Genomic DNA, 19,926 nt, shown 5'->3' with positions numbered 1-19,926 from the left:
GCAGGATTCTCAGCTGGGGGCTGCCCCTCAAGTTGAAAATTGCTATCAGAGTTCTTCTGAGATGTAAATGATAGCTGCTAGTTTTACCTCTATTTGGTAACAGACCCCACAATTGAACTAAAATAAGAGAACTTAATTTTCAATTAAGGATGTTTATATAATTTAGTATGCTAGAGGAAGTTTATGAAACCATTTACAGTTTTTATGGAAAGAGAGATTGGTGAAAACAACACTTTGAATTCTGTCTAAATCTTGTTTTCTTTGCCTTCACTGTAGGCCAGAAGCCTGTCCTATCAGATGTTCACGCAGAACTAGACAGAATTGCACGAAAACCGGTTACAGTTTCTCCTCCAACAGCTACACCCCCTACGGAAGGAGAAGCTTCTTGAAGATACCAAATAAAGCCATTTATTCAACTTTTTGGGAAGACATAAACTTGCCTCTGCCTTTTCCTTCAAAAGTGGACGTAGGGAGCTTTTCCGGATGGACTCAATTCTTGTCTGGTTTTGTTTGTTTGTCTTGTGGTTGCTCATTTTTTATAAAATGGAGCCATACAGAAAAAAATTATCCTACGTGATGTAGGATTGCCATTTGCATTGCCATTTTGCATACGGAAGTAATTTTGGAATTTTGAAAAACTCAAAATTTATAGTACTGAAATGCAGCCGTGTGACCATATTCTAAAGGCTATTTAAAAGCTATAGGAAGGTTTAGGGAAGGGCAGAAAATAATATGCAGTTTGGGCATTTAACTGACTTGGAAGTCCAAGCTTATTTAATTAAGACTATTAAAATCATAAAAAAAAATAAATTGTGTTTCACTGGAAAAAAGAAAACGATCAATTGTCAGATTTTTGCACACCAACATAAATGAATGCAAATAAGATACACCACGACACACAGCACATGCTGGGAAAACAGTCAGCGTTTGGCACATTAGTCATTGTCTCAGTCCATGGTCCTGTAAGTTGCCATCAAAACATGACTGAGAAATATCGGCCAAGATTTGTTTCACTGAGAAGCAAAGAAAGCACACTGCCTAAATGTGTAAAAGAAAAATGCAGAGGTTATTAAAATGTAAAGAGTAACAGTCTTTGGATTTGTCTATATATATACACGTATATGTGTATATATGGCTCTGCCTTAATATGCTCTTCTTTTGTTTGTGACTTTGAACTGTAATCAGTTAATAAAGTATTTATTCTCTGCGTTCAGGTTTCAGGTAGTTTGTTGCATTCTCTTATATTTAAGTTTGTATTTATCAGCTAGTGATTGACAGGATTTGTTAGTATTTTGAAGTTTTTGACCTGAATGGGATTATTAAGCATCCTGCTCTTTCTCTTTCTTCCTAAGAGACGAGTGAGTACGTGAGAGTCACGGTTTGGGAGTTTGCTTTGATCCACACGTCTGCCCAGGCACGTCTCAGGCTGCAGAATCTTAGGTCAGCCTTCCCGGTAGGTTACAAGACTGTCGGTCGTTGTTGTTGTTGAAAGGGAAGAAGCAATGCCGAAAGCTTGGCTGATGACTGACACGGAGCTCCTCTCTCACAAGCAGAGCACCGTTATCAGTTACATCGTTTTCGGTACCTGTTTCAGGACCTTCTTAAGAACGGTTTGATGGTTTGAAGTTCCACAAGAGAACACATCTGCATTTGACCGACTGAGTCATATCCAACAACTGGAAAAAACATTGGTTACCTCCCCTATGGATTGGTTTTTGTTATTTAACTCTATATATTCCAGAATTTTTTCAGCAGGAGTCCAGTATCTCTACTATCTAGCACAGTCCTTTCACTGGAACTTTAAAATCTGTTTAGTTCCACAGTAGTAATTGATTCCTTATCGTTGACTATAAATGCTGAAAATACACAAGGGTAATAATTTGTGGCCATATAGAAGCAACGTAGGATGTTTATGAGCATGAAAAATTAATTGGTGAACACGTTTTATTTGACAATATATATGAGCTAAAAATGCCACTGATAAAATCTTCAGGCCAGAAAAGTTTCTGCAGTTGTGTTGTAGAGACCAGTTAGAGACCAGTTCTTCTAAACTAGTACTTAGTGAAACAACTGGAACTGATGAAAGAAATAAAATTGCAAACTGTGCGTTCTGGCGTACTTTGAAATCTCTGCTACTGTGTCTGCATGCACAGACCAACTCATTTTTCATGTGTGACGCTGGAGATGTACTAGAAAATCCTGGTAATTACTCTGGTTGTTACCTGAAGTATTGTGATTGTTCACGTCACTGTGGGATTCAGTTTTAACTAAAACTTTGCATTTACCATGTTTAAACTTTAAATCTATTTTTGTACCGATTTTTGCAAGGAAAGAAATTTGTCTCAATTTTTTTTGGTTTTTAAGTAAACTTTTTATTGAAGTATAAAATGTGAAGTGTACAAGTTACAAGTGTACGGTTTGAAATATCACATAGTGACCATGTGCAATCAGCAACTAGATCAAGAAAGAAAGCACGTCCAGCACTGTGGAAACTTCCATGGCTTCTCTCAGTACCCCCACCCACAAAGTCACCACTGTCCTGAGTTCTGACTCTGCAGAGCTTGCTTATTTTCATGCTCTATATAAATAGAATCTTAGAATTCGCTGCAGGTAGTGACAGTTATTCATTCTCATTGTAGCGTAATTTTCCATTGTGCAAATATTAGTTATCCTTTATGCTACTGATGGTTGTATGTTCCCTACTGGTGTTGTAACAAATCGTCACAGATTTAGTGACTTAAAACTCTAAATTTATTATCTGACCATTCAGAAGTCCAAAATCAGTCTCACTGGGCTAAAGCAAGGTGTCTGCAGGCTGGCTTATCCTGGAGGCTCCAGGGTAGAAGCCATTTCCTTCTTTTCTAGCCTCCAGAGGCCACCTGCATTCATTGGCTTGTGGCCCCTTCATCTTCACATCCGGCAGCTTAGCACCTTCACCTCTGTCTGCTTCCATCACATTGCCTCTCAGTCTGACCCTTCTACCTCCATCTTTTAAGGACCCAGGTGATTACCTTGGGCCAACTCAGGTAGTCCATCATACTCTCGCCGCAAGGTCCTTAATCACATCTACAAAGTCCCTCGACCAAGGAAAGTAACGGTCACAGCTTCCAGGCGCGAGGAGGTGGATGTCTATGGGGCCCATTGCTCAGCCTACCGCAGGATGTTTGGATTGTTTTTGGTGTTTGGTCACTGTGATGAATAGTGTGCTGTGGACGCCCTTAAACATACCTTGTAGAAAATGGGTTCTTATATCTGCCGGATCCGTAGGGTCCATATATATTCAGCTTTAGTAGATAATGCCGGTTTTTCCAAAGTGGTTGTGAGAATCCCCATTCCCGGGAGAAAATATTTGCAAATGATCTATCTGATAAGAGTCTGCTGTTGCTGTGAGGGGCCATCGAGTCCATGCCGACTCATTGCAACCCTGTAAGAGTTTAGCATCCAGAAATTATTTAAAAACACTACTCAAAAAAAACAAAACGGAATTTGAAAATGGGCAAAAAATTTGAACAGACATTTCTCCAAAGATATGTAAATGGCCAGCAAGCCCAGGAAAAGATGCTCAGTGTCATTAGCCAGCAGGGAACTGCAGATCAAAACCACCGTGAGACAGGACTGCACACAAACTAGGACAACTGTAATAAAGTACAGATGGTCACAGGTGTTGCCGAGGATGTGGAGACGCTGGAACCCTCCCTGCTGGTGGGCAGCTAAAATGGTGTAGTGCTTTGGAAAACAGTTGGGCAGTTTTTCAAAAAGTTAGAGTTACCATGTGACTCAGCAGTTTCACTCCTAGGTGTATGCCCACGAGAAATGGGGGCGTATGTCCACCCAAAAATGTGTGAATGTTAGTAATAGCATTAGTCATAACTTCATGAAAGTGAAAACAACCCAAACGTCCATCAGCAGACGAGTAAGCAGTGTGCTATATCCAGGCAAGTGCGTATTATTCAACTATAAAGAGAAATGAAATACAGATACATGCTACACCACGCGTGAACCTTGAAAACATGCTATACAGAAGCAGCCAGTCACAAAAGGCCACACATTTTATGATTCCATTTATATGAAATGCCCAGAACTGGCAAATCCATAGAGAAAGAAAGATGAGTGGTTGCCATGGACTAGGGAGGGAGAGACACTGGGATACAGAGCTGCGTTTTGCGGGGGGGATGAGAATGTTGTACAGCGGTGATGGTTGTACAACCTTGTAAATATACAAAAAGCACTGAATTGTATACTTTAAAAGGAGAATGTCATGGTATATGAATTATGTATCAATTTTTTTTAAATTCCATTCCTACTAGCAGTATATGAGAATTCCACTTGCTCTGCGTCCATGCCTACTCTTGGTATTGCCTGTCTTTAATTTTAGACATTCTGGCAGGTATAGAATCGTGGTTTTTATTGGATATCCTTGCTGGCTAATGAAGTTAAGCATATTTTCATGTTTACTGGCCATTTGGATATTCTCTTTTGTAAAGTTAGGAGCCTAACCTGTTTTTGTTTTTTTTTTTTCTGTTGGACTGTCTGACTTTTTCTCATTGACTCATTCTTTGTATAACATATAAAGGATATTAGTCCTTGTCATATAGGTATTGCAGATATCTTCTCTCATTCTGTGGTTGGCTCTCTCACTCTCTTATTGGTGTCTTTTGATATAGAAGTTATTTATTTTTAATGTCCAATTTACCAGCTTTTCTTTATGGATTTTTTTTTTTTTTTTACCTGTTTTAAAGAAATCTTTGCCTTGCCCAAGGCCATGAAGATTTTTTTAAATGATTTTTTTTCCAGAAGTTCTATTGTTTTCCCTATATTCCACCTGAAATTTATTTCTACGCATGGTGTGAAGTAGGGAACAAGATTCCCTTTTTCACGGGGACAGTCAGTTGATCCAGTACCACTTAAAGAAATCTTCACTGCGTGACTGCCGTGGTTGTATTTGAATTGTCATTTGTGCATGTATCTATTGCTGGGCTTTCTAGTCTCTCCCGTTTGTCCATTTGTCTATCCTTGCGCCCATACTACAGCCTCAGTTTCTGTATTTAAAAAAAAAAATCTTTATCTCGCAGGTAGCGTAAGCACTACAGTGTTCTTCTTCATTAAGACCGATTTCCCTGTTCTTGATCCTTTGTCACTTCTGTGTAAGCTTTAGAACCAACTGGTCAATTGCCACCAAAAAAAAAAAAAAAAAGCCTGGTAGTTTGATTAGGATTGCATTGTATCTGTAAATCAATCGGAGCCTAACTGTCATCTTCACAGTATCTTCTAAACTGCACAGAATATCCTCCCCCCATTTCAGTTCTTCAGTTTCTCGTAGCTTTCAATGTACAGTCTTGCGCCTCCTTTTGTTTTTGTTTTTTTGACAAAGTATTTGTCTCTGATGCTATTTCAAACAGCATTTTCTTAAAATTTCACTGTATGTGTTGCTAGTACATAGAAATACATCTCTTTCATACCGATCTCATCTGACCCTACCGTTGGGTCGCTATAAGTCAGAAGCAACTCGACGGCAATGGGTTTGGTTTTATTTTTTTTGTTAACTACTAAATCCATTTATTAATGTTTTAGTTCATCTGTAGTTTATTTTGAATTTTTCTGAGTACAATGAGATCATCGGCAAAGAGTGAGCTTTATTTCACCTGTACTGCACGTGGTGAGAGAGTGCGTTTTTATCTTGTTCCTCATCTTAGAGTGAAAGTCTCTGTATGTCACTGAGTGTGATGTTTGCTCCATGCTTTTTGTAGGTACTCCATCAAAGAAAGAAAATCTCTTCCTTCCTAGTTTATATCATGAAGGATGTTAAATTTTATCAAATGCTTTTTTTTCTTCATCTATTGAGATTTTTTTCCTTCCTTTTCTGTTAATTTTATCAGTTACCAAAACCAAACCAACTTTGTATTCCTGAAATAAGCCTAATTTGGTGTGTTTTATTATATTGCTGGATTTTGCTTGCTAACATTCTGTTAGAATTTTGCATTGTGCTTATGAGAAGGATTGGTCTGTAATTTTTATTTCTCATAATGTTTTTGTCACTGTTTGCTATCAAGATGGTACTGACCTCATAAAACAAGTTTGGAAGCATTCCCTCTTAATTCTTTGTAAGGAGTTTGTGTAAGATTAGTGTGATGCTTGTTAATTTTGTTTCTTTAAAACAATCAGGTATCAATTTACCAGGCCCTTTGTGAACTGAACAATGGTCCCAATGTTAATACTCATTACTGTTTGCTTATGTGGGGGCTTTCATTTAGCGGGAAATGACTTGCTTTTTAAAAAGCTGACAAAATGCCAGAATAAGAGAGTTCCTCACCTAACACCTTACATCCTCATCACATAGCTGTCCCCCAGGCTGAGATAAGATTACGGACATTGATGCCAGGGAATTCTTGCTGACCGTGTAAGACTTGTCCCCGGAACACGATCATTGGAGGGGATTCAGAGGGAATTCGATTTACAAGTATCCCCTTGTTCTGTACAAACGACTGCCTCTTGGCCTATGTACAGGTTTTGCATGAGCACAGTTAAGTGTACTGTATATAAGCTGGTCAAAATTGTGATGAGTTCATATGAATGAGCTCATATGAATACCTAATTTGGAAACAGCCTAGAGTAAAATTCTTAACTTTAGAGGTTTTATTTTTGTTTTCCTTCATATTTAGATAGCCTTTGACACCTCATTTATTGTAGTTGAAACCAACAGAGAGCAAAATTTGCTTATATGAGAAATTATTTCAACGAGTTGGACAGTAATTTTTCTAACCCTTGGGTCAAATAAGAACAATGTTTTTTTTTTAAAGTATACTTGTCCGTTGCCCAGTGAATTCTTGGCCACCTCTACTAGGAGGTGCCATGAATAGCGGGCAGTTTGTCCTCTGAAACATGTTTTTAGGTGCCGTCAAGTTGGTTCCAACTCATAGCAACCCTATGTACGACAGAACGAAACACTGCCTGGTCCTGTGCCATCCTCACAATCGTTGCTATGTTTGAGCCCATTGTTGCAGCCACTGTGTTAATCCATCTCATTGGGGGTCTTCCTCTTTTTTGCTGACCCTCTATTAAGGTAGATTTATTAAAGTATGAAGTCCTTCTCCAGGGACTAGTCCCTCCTGATAACATGTCCAAAGTACATGAGATGAAGCCTGGCCATCCTCACTTCTAAGGAACAGCCTGGCAGAACTTCTTCCAAGACAGATTTGTTCCTCCTTCTGGCAGTGCATGATATATTCAGTATTCTTTGCCAACACCATAATTCAAAGGCATCAGTTCTTAAATCTTCCTTATTCATTGTCCAGCTTTCCCATGCACATGATGGAGTGGAAAATACCATGGCTTGGTTCAGGCACATCTTAGTCCTCAAGGTGACATCTTTGGTTTTTAACGCGTTCAAGAGGTCTTTTGCAGCACGTTTGCCCGATGCAATACATCATTTGATTTCTCGACTGCTGCTTCCAACTGCATTGATTCTGGATCCAAGTACAATGAAATCCTTTACAACTTCAGTCTTTTCTCCGTTTATCATGATGTTGCTTATTGGTCCAGTTGTGAGGATTTTTGTTTTCTCTGTGTTGAGGTGTAATCCGTACTGAAGGCTGTAGTCTTTGATCTTCATCGGTAAGTGCTTCAAGTTCTCTTCACTTTCAGCAAGCAAGGTTGTGTCATCTGCATATCGCAGGTTGTTAATAGTCTTCCTCCAGTCCTGATGCTGTGTTCTTCATATGGTCCAGTTTCTCAGATTATTTGCTCAGATTATATAAGTATGGTGAAAGGATACAATCCTGACACACACCTTTCCTGATTTTAAACCACGAAGTATCCCCTTGTTCTGTACGAATGACTGCCTCTTGGTCTATGTACAGGTTTTGCATGAGCACAATTAAGTGTACTGTATATAAGCTGATCAAAATTGTAATGTGACGAGTTCATCTCTTTGGAGGGGCGCTCCCTGTCCTTGAACAATTTTCTTTGCGCAATAAAACCTTTTAACTAACTCATGGATCAGATTTTTTCTTTTGACAACTGTTCTAATCTGATAAATAAATTAGTCATTTGATTCTAGTCCTGCCCCACGTTGGCTTACAATTTGGAACAAGGCTTTGATTCAGAAATTTTGGTTGCTGCCCTATAGAATGTAACTTTCCCAAGCATTTTCTGTCTGAAGTGTTATTTGTCCATGATGTTTCTAACTTGGCCATAATTAATTGAGTTATATCATCTCTTATTCTTTGTTTTGTGTTCATTACCATGGTCCCTCTAACATAAATTCCATTCAGATGGGAAATACGATTTAGAGTATAGGTGATGATTACGTCTTTTACTGCTCACCCAAAGTCTAGTATAAAACACAGCAGACGCTCAATATTTGGACAAATTGCTGGCCACTCACGGTTGTTATGGGTTGAATTGTGTCCTCCCAAGATATGTGTTAGGATCTTACCTGTGGATACAGTCCCATTTGGGAATAGGATTTTCTTTGTTATGTTCTTCAGGGCGTATCACCGTAGGGTGTGTCTTAATCACTTTTGAGGTACGGTGGAATCTTTGAGAACTGGAACTCAATGGGACAAGGTAGTTTTTCTGGGTCTTGCAAATTTTCTGCCTTTGGCAGGGTGCAGTCTTAGCACTTTTTTACCGCTTCTTTTTGTGGAAATATTTGACCTTTCCTTCTCTGACTGGTTTCCACCTTACACAGTTTCCAGCTTTCCCAGGTTTGCTGTATAGAAAGAGCAGATTGGCCACAGAAGTAAGTAAGCAAGTACAAACGGGGAAAGGTTGACCCTAGTGGAGATCAGCAAGGAACCAAGGAAGAGAAGCTGAAAGAAACAAGGATTTTCCCCCAGGGTGGACTGAGAGAGCCTCCTAGAGCTTGCGCCCTGAATTCGGACTTCTAGCCTCCTAAATTGTGAGAAAATAAGTTTCTGTTTGTTAAAGCCACCCACTTGTGGCATTTGTTTTATGGCAGCACTAGATAACTAAGAAAAAAAAAAAAAAAGACGGAGGTTAAATAAGATAGAGTCACTATCCAGTCCTCTTTGCAAGATATCTGAGCCTCTTAGCCACCACCTTCTCCCTTAAGTGGAAACTCTGGTAGTGTAGTGGCTAAGAGCTATGGCTGCTAACCAAAAGATCAGCAGTTTGAATCCACCAGGTGCTCCTTGGAAACTCTGTGGGGCAGTTCAACTCTATCATATCGGATCGACTTGGCGGCAATGGGTTTGTTTTTTTTGTGTTTGTTTGTTTTCTCCCTTAAGTGGGCTTTGTAAAACCATCAGAATCTTAATGTGCAAGCTTTGCACCACTAAGATGCTGAGGAGGACAATGGAAAGAGCCAGAAGAGCTGACCTACTTCATTCATTGCTCTCTAACCTTGATTTCATCATCTGTGAAGTGGTGAGGACCATCTGCATGCTGGTAGATGTTATGAGTGAGGATTAAGTGGAGTGCTTTCCAAACTATAAAGTGGAATGCAAACGTAAGCTTTTACAAGGGAATTTTAATTTACGTACATTTCCTAAATACTAGTCCCATGGGTAAATTATTCAAGCAAGCACTTTTAGCTATCTACTCAAAATGTTCTAGTATTGTAAAGCCTTACTGCCTTGTGTGCTTGTTTCTACTAGGAAAAAAAAAAATCCTAAGTATAGTAGTACTAGACCAACTGCCTAGCTTATGTGAGAATAAAATTGGTTCCATGCCTCATGTCAATCACAAGAATAAACTCCAAATGTATCAGACTTAAATGTAAAATATGAAACTATACAGGTACTTGAGGAAAAAATGTACTTGAGGGGGGGAAGGCTTTCTAACTTTAATTCAATCCGCATGCAATAAAAGAAGATTTTAAAATTTGACTACATTTAAAAAAGAATTATAGCACATTTCCCCCCTTTTGATCAGGATTCATCTATTGATTTCTTGGTCAGAATGTTCAGTAATGGTAGCCGGGCACCATCTAGTTCTTCTGGTCTCATGGCAAAGGTGGCAGTAATTTATGGATGCAAGTAGACTTCCAGTTTAGTCCCTTCTCGGCTTTCTGAATCTCCTTCTTCCTCTGCTACTAGACAACAACTAATAAATAGAGAACAGATGTTGGATGTTGGATGGCGACTTGCAAGCTTTTAAGACCCCAGGAACGACTCACCAAACTAGGGAGTGAAACAGTAATTTCTAAAAACAATATTAGGCCAATTGACTGGACAGTCCCATGAAGCCATGACTCTGAACCCTCAAACCATCAAAACCAATCCCGTGAGGCGTTGGGATGTGTTTAAGTAGGATCAGCAACTTTAACCATCTTTTTTTTTGGGGGGGAGGGGAGGTGGTTGTTACTGTTGTGAAATTGTATATAACACCATATTTGCCATTTCATCCTTTTTCTGGTGTAGAACTTAGTGATGTCGATTACGTTCAAGTTGTGCGGTCATTACTCTTAACTGAGGCCAATTTTCCCATCGCCATAAACTTAAACCCACTATCTCCCAGAGAATAATTTCCTGTGTCCCTCCCACTTCCACCCCAAAACCAAAAACCAAACTCACTGCCGTCAAATCAATTCCAACTCATGGCGACCCTATAGGACAAAGTAGAACTGCCCCGTAGGGTTTCCAACCCTGTAAATCTTTATGGAAGCAGACTGTCACATCTTTCTCCTGCAGAGTGGCTGGTGTGTTCAAACTTCCGATCTTTTGGTTAGCAGCTGAGTGCTTTAACAGCTGTGCCACACGGCTCATTACTTCTGCTCCAGGTAACCATTAATAGCCATTGTCTCTATATATTTACTTATTCTTGTCTTTTCATATAAGTGAAGTCGTACAGAATTTCAAATTCTTACAGAATCCGGACTTATTAAACCCCTTGAGACTGGAGGAACCCCCGAGACTATCTGAGAAAATCTTCAAACCATAAAGAAACGATCCGCTGAAGTCATCTTTAAGCTAAACAACTGTTAAGTTGAATTAGTAAAGAATTTGACATGAGGATTGGGTTCTTGTAAGGAATTATCTGCGATCTAATTGTCAGCAGTAAGTCTAAAGCATAGATGAGAAGTTTAGGGTTTAGTGAGTCTAAGCCAGTGGTGGTGAAACCATGTGGGTAGAGATGGCAAGAACGTGTCACAAGGTGACCACACCCAGTGTTACTGCATGGTACATGGAGAAGCTGATGAATGGGAGTGTGTTTTGCTCTGTATATTTTCTCCAAAATTAAAAAAAAAAAAAAAAAATTATGGCAAAAGGCACCATCAGCAAAGACAAAAAACTGAGTGAAAGTATTTGTAATATGGAACAGATAAAGGGCTGTTGTTCCTAATAGATAAGAAAGAAAAAAGGGGAGAGGAAGACCACAAACTCCATAACAAAAAAAAAAAAGAAAGAAAAAAAGGGAGGAGGAAGACCACAAACTCCATAGGATATAGATAAATGGGTCAAAGACATAGACAAGTCAAAAATAAAACAGAATATGGCCCTTGAGCATATGAAAATATATTTAACTTTACTCATTAGAGAAAGGTAAATTAAAACTATGCTGAAATATTTCTTCCTATGAAAATGAAAAAACACAAGTTTGGCAACACTGTTGTGAGGCATGGGAATGCAAAGAGGCTCAACCTCCAGCGCCCTCTAGTGGGGGAGTTTGCCACTACCCCCCAGAAACCCTGGTGGCGCAGCGGTTAAGAGCTACAGCTGCTAATCAAAAAGTCGGCAGTTTGAATCCACCAGGCGCTGTCTGGAAATTCTATGGGACAGTTCTACTCTGTCCTATAGAGTCGCTATGAGTCGGACTTGACGGCAGTGATTTTTTTTTCCTTAAATAATTAAACTATGTAGATGCATAAGTGAACTCAGGAAACACAAGCCTAGGAATTAACCCTAAAGATACAGATCTGACGATACAAAAATAACATACAGTTATTCACTGTTACGTTACCTGTCATTGTGAAAGATTGGGAGCAACCTAAATGCCTGTATACAGGAAGCTGGCAGAGCAAGCTGTGGTATAGCCACACAATGGAGCATTAAGTTTAAAAAAAAAAAAAAAATGAAGAAGAAGCTGATTTCTACGAATTGATATAGAGTAACTTCCGGATATATATGCAAATGAAAAAAAGCTTTTGGAGTGTATATAACGTACTGCCTTTTCTGCAAGAAAAAAGGAAACAGAAATAGATACGTGTCTGTACTGTCTGCTTTCACTAAAAAAATGCAGGACATATAATCAGAAACTTCCAGAATCTGTGACCTACGGAGAATGGGCGGAAGGACAGTGACTGAGGGACACTTTTCTAGGTATACTTTTTTGTGTGTTTTTATTTCTAGAACTTTTGTTAACATCTCAAGTTTTCGAAAAGAATTTAATCAAGAAAAGGAAAAAAAAAAACCTAAGATGGATTTCTGTAACTTTTAATGACATTTATTATGGGGCAGGAGCCCTGGTGGCGCGGTGGTTAAGAGCTCGGCTGCTAACGAAAAGGTCGGCAGTTCCAGTTCACCAGCCTCTCCTTGGAAACCCTATGGGGCAGTTCTGCTCTGTCCTGTAGGGTCACTATGAGCCAAATTGACTCGATGGCTAGGTGTTTGGTTTCGGTATTGATTATGGGGCAAGGCTTTGTGTTAAGGGCTGCCTAGTGATGCCGGGGACCAGACCCCACTCTCTCCCTTCCGCAGATTCTCACAAGTTTCCACCTTTCTTCATCAGGTCTCTCACCCAAGTAATCAGACTGTGCTGGACTAGAATACCCAGCTGAAGGAAGGAGCAAAGGGGCTGAGATCCATAGTTTTTTCACCTAATAAAAAACCCATTCGTAACAACAGAGCAGAACTGCCCTGGAGTGTTCCCAAGGAACGATCGGTGGATTACAACTGCCAACCTTTTGGTTAGTAGCCAAGCTCTTAGCCACTACACCTACCAAGGATCCTTTACCCCTAACACCACTTAGAGATTGCCTCCGGGCGCTGGCGAGCAGAGTCGGAAACCTTAGAGCAAAGGGCGTTGGGAACATTCCTTTGCCATTGCAGCCCTCTGCTGGTATAAATGAAACGTGGCCTTGATGGCGTTACCTGCTTATCTAGTCCAGCTGTGTTGGGAGAGGAGCTTTGATAAACTATTGTCCCTGGAAGGTCTCTGATCCAAACATTTCTTTGCTTATTTGGCACCTTTGTCCACTCTGCGGTACTGGAAATGTTCAGACTGCCCACCTCCTGCTCTCTGTTGACTCCTTTATTTCTCTGACTTCTCTTTGCCTTCTCTCCCACTCCCTCTAACGTTTTAGCCTAAATCCTCTTTTTAAAATAAGCTCATTCCTTATCATTTTTGTATGAGTATCTTCCAAGTGCTTGATCTTCTCCCATGCTTCAGACCCATACGTGAAACTATTTACTGAGAACCCCACGTGATACCCTCTGGGTGGCCCCAAACTGAGTTCTTCATCTTCCCTTTGTCAAGGAAAATTATCCACAACTTGGAAATAAAGTGAATGGACTATTGAGTGCCCTTTCAGTATCACACTGGAACAGGGTTCTCAGAGTGTGGCCCCTGGACCAGCAGCCGCAGCAGCATCACCTGGGAACTTGTTCGAAATTCCAAGCCTTGGATTCCACACTAGACCCATTGAATCACAAATTCCGGGGGTGGGCTTCAGAAATCTGTGTTTTAACAAGCCCCCTAGGTGAGTCTGAGGGTCACTTACGTTTGAGAACAACTGGACTAGAGCAGGGGTCAGCAAACCAGTGCCTGTGAGCTGAATTCAGCCCACTGCCTGTTTTATAAAGTTTTGTTGGCATACAGTGATACCAATTTGTTTATATATTGTCTATGGCTGCTCTTATCCTGCAAAGGCAGAGCTGTCTAGTATTGATAGAGATCGTATGGCCCTCACAGCCTAAAATATTTACTCTCTGGGGCTTTACAGAAAAATGTTGCCGATCCCTGGTCTAGAAGGAGTCTAACAAACCCTCCTAAGGGTCTGATAGTCTAGAGAAAAATAATTTTGTGCGAGTTACTGTTTACTATCGAGTTGGACCCAAACTGTGCAAAGTTAGGTGTTAATTATAGAAAATTGGTATGTTGCAAATGATTTTTGTCTGAGAGAAATGAAAATGATTTCTCTCTGTTAAAAAAGTTAATCACCAAAGTAGTAATTTTTATTGCCTCGTAGAACATTAACCCGATTTGGACCTAACTTAGCAGTCTTATTCTAGTATTCTTTTATTGTCTCTGTATCTACCGTGGACTCTCATATCCGCCTCTGAACCAGCTTTACATCTTCTGATACTTTATGTATAAGTTAAATCTTTGAAGCGTGTTCACTACCATGTTTTTATGCAAATAACAGGCACCTTCTACATTGGTTTGCCAGCCACGCCTGCCCCTCTGTGAGGTATTTTCGTAAACACAGCTATGTCATTTTTTTCCCCACATGTTGCTGTAAAAAAATCAGCATGTGTGATTATGAAAATACCCCACAGGGTGGGCGTGCGATCAGCAAACAAACATAACAGAAGGCGTGTGCTATTTATGTAAAGATACTCAATTTTTTTGAGTCATAACTTTTTTTATCTTCTACTTGAGAATAATAACTTCTTGAAATGTGCGCTTTGACACTGTCAAGAGTTACTTCCTCTTATGTGCTGTGTCTCCCAGATCATTCCACATCAAACCGGTTGCCACTGCGCCAGTTCTGATTCATGGCAGGCGACCCCGCGTGTTACAGAGTGGAGCTGCTGTCCACAGGGTTTTCGTTGCTGCAGCCTTTTGGAAGCAGGTCACCAGGACTTTTCTCTGGATGAGTTCAAATTGCCCATGTTTCAGTTAGTAGCCCAGCGCTTAGCTATTTGCACTGTAAGGGACTTCCGTCGCTGTCATCACCCTCTCCCAATCTCCTAGTTACAGTGGGTTGAAACCAATCCTTGCCACACTCCTCAATCAAGTCGGTCTCCTGATTTTACTGGTTTTACCTTGCTCAGGCTCTCTTGGATCCATCCTGTTTCTCTTGTTTCCATGACTACTGTCTTAGTTTAAGTACTTATTCCCTCTTTCCTGAACTTTTACAGCAGCCCCTACCCGGCTCTTTGTAACCAATCCTGTCTACACAAGGCTGCCGGAACAATATTCCCAAGAAAGAGCTTTGGTCATTTCACTCCCCTGTTCCAAAACCTTTGGTGATTCCCCATTACCCACCAATGTAAAGGCCCAGTTCCTTAGCATGAGTTTAGAGGCCCTCCAAAATTTGACCCCAAACTTCTCTTTCTTGACTCCTCTTTGTCTTTCCTCTCCTTTCACAGCGCTCTCTCGGCCTTCCTTCCTCTTGTCCCTCCGCGTTGTTCCTACTTGTCCAAACCCTAACTATCCTTTAACATCCAGCTGGAAGCTCCACCTAACAGATCCTTCTATTGGGAAGTCATTTCTCTCTCTTCTGGATTCCCAACACATTTCAATTGTTTCTCCTTTATAACACATGGAGCCCAGGTGGCGCAGTGGTTAAGAGCTCAGCTTCTAACCAAAAGGTCGGCAGATTGAATTCAACAGCTGCTCCTTGGAAACCCTATGGGGCAGTTCTACCCTGTCCTACAGGGTTGTTGTGGGTCAGAATCGACTCCACAGCAATGGGTTTGGGGTTTTTTTAATAACACTTAGAGCCCTGGGGAAACCCTGGTGGTGTAGTGTGGTTAAGTGCTATGCCTGCTAACCAAAAGGTCGGCAGTTTGAATCCACGAGGCGCTCCTTGGAAACTCTATGGGGCAGTTCTACTCTGACCTATAGGGTTGCTATGAGTCAGAATCGCCGGCAGTGGGTTTTTTATGGAGCTCTGGTGGCCCAATGGTTAACAGCTTCTGCTAGCCAAAAAAGGTCAGCAGTTCAGGTCCACCAGCCACTGGAAGCCCAATGGGGCAGTTCTACTCTGTCCTATAAGGTCACCATGAGTTGGAATCTACTCAGTGTCAATGGGTTTTGGTTTTATAACACATATCACTTTTCTCTTTTGTCCTGTGGTCTTTTATGGGCATTCCTGTGACCTCATTTTAGGGCACTATCTGTGATCCATCTTTGTACCCACAGTGCCGCCTAACTACGCGAATACAGACAAGAGAGCAGGTGAAAACTTTAGAGTAAGAGCTGCTGAAAAAGTAGCACGAAGTTATTTTTTTGAATGTCTAAAATCCCATCAAATCCTGTTTTCCCAAGTAGTGTGTATATTCTTGTGGATGTTTTTTATTCCCTCATAAGATTGTTAAATATTACAGGAGAAAAATGAATACTCTTCAAAACCTAAATTAAATTAAATACACCTTCCCCTCTGCTACCTGGTGTACCTTTTCAGCATAAGTGAGACTTCTCATTTCAGTGCCACGATCCTTGCATTTGACCATTCAGGGTTGTTCGTTCATTAACAAAGGTGACAGTTTCCGTGTGGACGCTCCCAGCAAAAGGGCTCCCCATTGTAAGGGCTTACTCATGAAGCCCTAAAATCTTTGTTTCACCTTTAATTAATTGGGAAAACATAAGGGATCCACACTTCTTTAACTGAGAGGGATAAATCAAAACCAAACCCATTGTCGTTGAATCGGTTTTAACTCATGGCGACCCCATGTGTTATAGAGTAGAACTGCTCCGTAGAGGTTTCTTGGCTGCCATCTTTACAGACGCAGGTCCCCAGGCCTTTCTTTCGCAGTGCTGCTGGGTAGATTCAAACCACCAATCTTTATGTTAGTAATCAAACACAAAACATTTGCGCCACTCAGGGAGGGATATTATTCTCTCAATCCTGGGTACTCCCAAATCAATTTGTGCAAAGGAAGTTATGACATATCTACGCCCTAACGGCTTTCACTTTCATTACATGATAAAGCAGTATTTCCCTGTGTGGATGGATTTCTTCTCAGACTCTCCTAGAGAGCTCCATAGGAAGGTATGTGCCCCGACCCCACCCAAGTTCTCTGGCTCTCTGAGAATCTTTATTTTTAATTAACCTCCTAGAAGATTCTTATGCATCCTGAAGTTTGTGAACCACAGGCTGAAGGGTGACATAGAGACTATATTCTTTTCTTCTCAATTCAGAAAGAAGCAGACACCCCCAGAACATTGACTGGAGTGCACCTCAAACAAATCAAGAGGGTTGAGTCTACCCATCTCATCTTCTGTCTCAGAGTGCCTCTCTCTCCCTTTTTTTTTTAACCTTCCCCCCAACACTTTATTTTGAAGACTTTTAAATAAACAGAAAAGTTCAAAGAATTATACAATGAACACCCATATATTCCACCTGGATTTTACCATTAATAATTTGCTGTACTTGGTTTTCTTTTTTTTGAGCCCTGGTGGCACAGTGGTTAAAAGCTCGGCTGCTAGCCAAAAGGTCAGCAGTTTGAATCCAGCAGCCACTCCTTGGAAGGCCTATGGGGCAGTTTCACTCTGTCCTGTAGGGTTACTATGAGCAGGAATTCACTCCATGGCAACGGGTTTGGTTTTTTTGTTTTTCTATTTGTTTCATTACAAGTCAGTCTTTTTATCCATCTGTCTATTATTCATCAAGTCATCTTATTTTTGGTTGAATTCAAAGTAGATTGCAGACATCAGTAGCGGCCAATTTAGGACGGTGGGGACTTGAAAAATAACAGAGATGAACAATAATTCTTGAAGCTTTGGTGAAAATACTGTGGCCTCGTTTTATTGGACAGGGTTTGCTGTTGCCTGGCCTTGGGAGGACATTTAGAATACATTTAATCAAAGACAACAGGCTACTTTCGGCTGGCTGTAGACAGCCCCCCGCACACTGTCTCAGAGTAGTATCTGTTTGTCTCTAGTCAGCTCAATGGGAGCTTTTGTTTTGTCACTGGAGGAAGCAAGGCAGGTTTGGGAACAGAGAAAAGCAGATAACTGTGGAAGCAGAGGGCAGCAGTAACTTCTCCCATTTTTCAAGGTTTTGAGACACCAGTGGAGAGATGGGTTAGAGACCGAGGTTTGCTTGGTTAGTCGTTACTAGTGACAGGGGCCGATTAACCAGTAAGCAAGGTACACCTGGGCTTACAGTAAGCAAGGTGGGCATGGGACAGGTAAAACTGTGTACTACAGATCAGTAAGTAAGCACAAGTTAGCCTGTGCCTACCTTGCTTATTGGGTAATCCTTCCAAGCAGCAAGGTGGCAAGTCGGAGTGCCTAAGCCTCCATTCCAGCTACCCCACTTACTGGATGTTGTTTGGATCTTGAATGTGATACTCAGTCTCTTGGCCTCAGTTTTCTCAACTTTATATTGTTGTGGAGAAAATATTATGTGTGCCTGGCACACAGACCTCAATTGATGTCAGTTGTTAAAACATAATTACTTGCCTTGATGAGTTTACTTAAAGTTCACACAAAGTTAAATTATGTGACTGCAGCAGTTGGTGAAGAAGGAAAAGACAAGTAAACCACGTGTTATGGATCAAATCGTGTCCCCCCAAATATGTATCAACTTGGCTAGGCCATGATTCCCGGGATTGTGTGGTTGTCCTCCATTTTGTGATCTGGCGTGATTATCCTATGTGCTGTAAATCCTAACCTCTGTGATGGTAATGAGGCAGGATTAGAGGGAGTTATGTTAATGAGGCAGGACACAATCTACAGGATTAGGTTGTATCTTGAGTCAGGGTATTTTGAGATATACAAGAGAGAAGCAGCAGAGAAGATGGGGACCTCCTATAATGAAGAAAGAAGAGCCAGGAGCAAAGCGCGTCCTTTGGTCCTGGGGTCCTTGCACTGAGAAATTCCTAGACTCAAAGGAACATTGACGACAAGGACCTTCCCCCAGAACCGATAGAGAGAGAAACCCTTCCCCTGGATCTGGCACCCTGAATTCGGACTCCTAGCCTCCTAAACTGTAGGAGAATAAATTTCTGTTTGTTAAAGCCACCCACTTGTGGTATTTCTGTCATAGCAGCACTAGATAACCAAGACTTTGTAAATGATTTTGACAAGCAAACGTAAAAGGAATTCCCAGATGTAGAAGGAGCAGTCCTGAAAGTTCTTCCAGACAACCAATTGCATTTCAAATGAAATCCAGTTTCTTGCCTTGGTTTGCAAGACTCCTGCCTTATGTGGCCTCTGCGTACACCCCCAACTTCATCTCCTCTCCCTTTCTTAGCTCCAGCCATTCCAGCCTCTGGGCTCCAGAACGATTGGCTCGTTTGGTCTGCACCAGAGGGCATTTGCACTTGCCATTTCCTTTGCACCAAAGCTCTTCTCCAGGTCTTCACACATCTCGCTCTTCTCGTCCTTCAGGTCTCACTCAACTCAGATATCATGGTCCGGAGACACCTGTCCTGACCACCCTGTTCAGCACTCAACTGTCCATCACACGCCAGCATTGTTTTCATGTCACTTATCATTATCTGAGATTGTTATTTACTTGCTTATTGCCTGTCTCTGCTAGAAGAATGTTAGCTCCCTGAGGGCAGGGACCCTGTGTTGGTTGATAAATGGCCCTAACAGCAGCCCCTTGCATACTGTAGGCACTCAAGAATTATGGATTTAAGGAATGAATGAATGAATGTCTGCAAGGTGGAAGGTTGAGAGAGGTAAGAAATAAATCGATGTTTAAAAGTTCATGGCGATGAAAGGGACTGGTCAGCGGGGGGGAGAGATGCTGATGAAGAGCGAGCTAATTAAATCAGGTGGGTACTTGAGAGTGTGTTGGCAACTCTTGTCTGGAGGGGGGATGGGAGGATAGAGAGAGAGGGAAGCTGGCAAAATTGTCACGAAAGGAGAGACTGAAAGGGCTGACTCAATAGGGGGAGAGCAGGTGGGAGTAGGGAGTAAGATGTATGTAAACTTATATGTGACAGACTGATTGGATTTGTAAACGTTCACTTGAAGCTTAATAAAAGTTAATTAAAAAAAAAAAAAAAAAAGTTCATGGCGAGAACCCAAACACTGAGCGAAAGCCAGGAACACAAGACCTGA

General features: G+C 41.1%; 1 protein-coding gene across 3 annotated transcripts in view; it reads left to right on the top strand.

The window, feature by feature from the left end:
* DYNC1LI1 (dynein cytoplasmic 1 light intermediate chain 1) overlaps positions 1-19,894 on the top strand; it is a 54,519-nt gene extending 34,625 nt beyond the window's left edge. For 2 of the 3 annotated variants that reach the window (XM_064277426.1, XM_010595535.3), the window contains one exon: positions 277-19,894. In XM_064277426.1, coding sequence (XP_064133496.1) covers positions 277-389 — 113 coding nt within the window. In that variant the 3' untranslated portion in view covers positions 390-19,894. The remainder of the gene's footprint in view (positions 1-276) is intronic. The other variant, XR_010319603.1, reaches the window with a different exon arrangement.
* Positions 19,895-19,926: the final 32 nt, after the last annotated feature.

The sequence above is a fragment of the Loxodonta africana genome, chromosome 27 (assembly GCF_030014295.1).
Source record: "Loxodonta africana isolate mLoxAfr1 chromosome 27, mLoxAfr1.hap2, whole genome shotgun sequence".
Taxonomy (NCBI): Eukaryota; Metazoa; Chordata; class Mammalia; order Proboscidea; family Elephantidae; genus Loxodonta; species Loxodonta africana.
The sequence above is the reverse complement of the archived record's forward strand: the minus strand, read 5'-3'. Positions and strand labels throughout refer to the sequence as shown.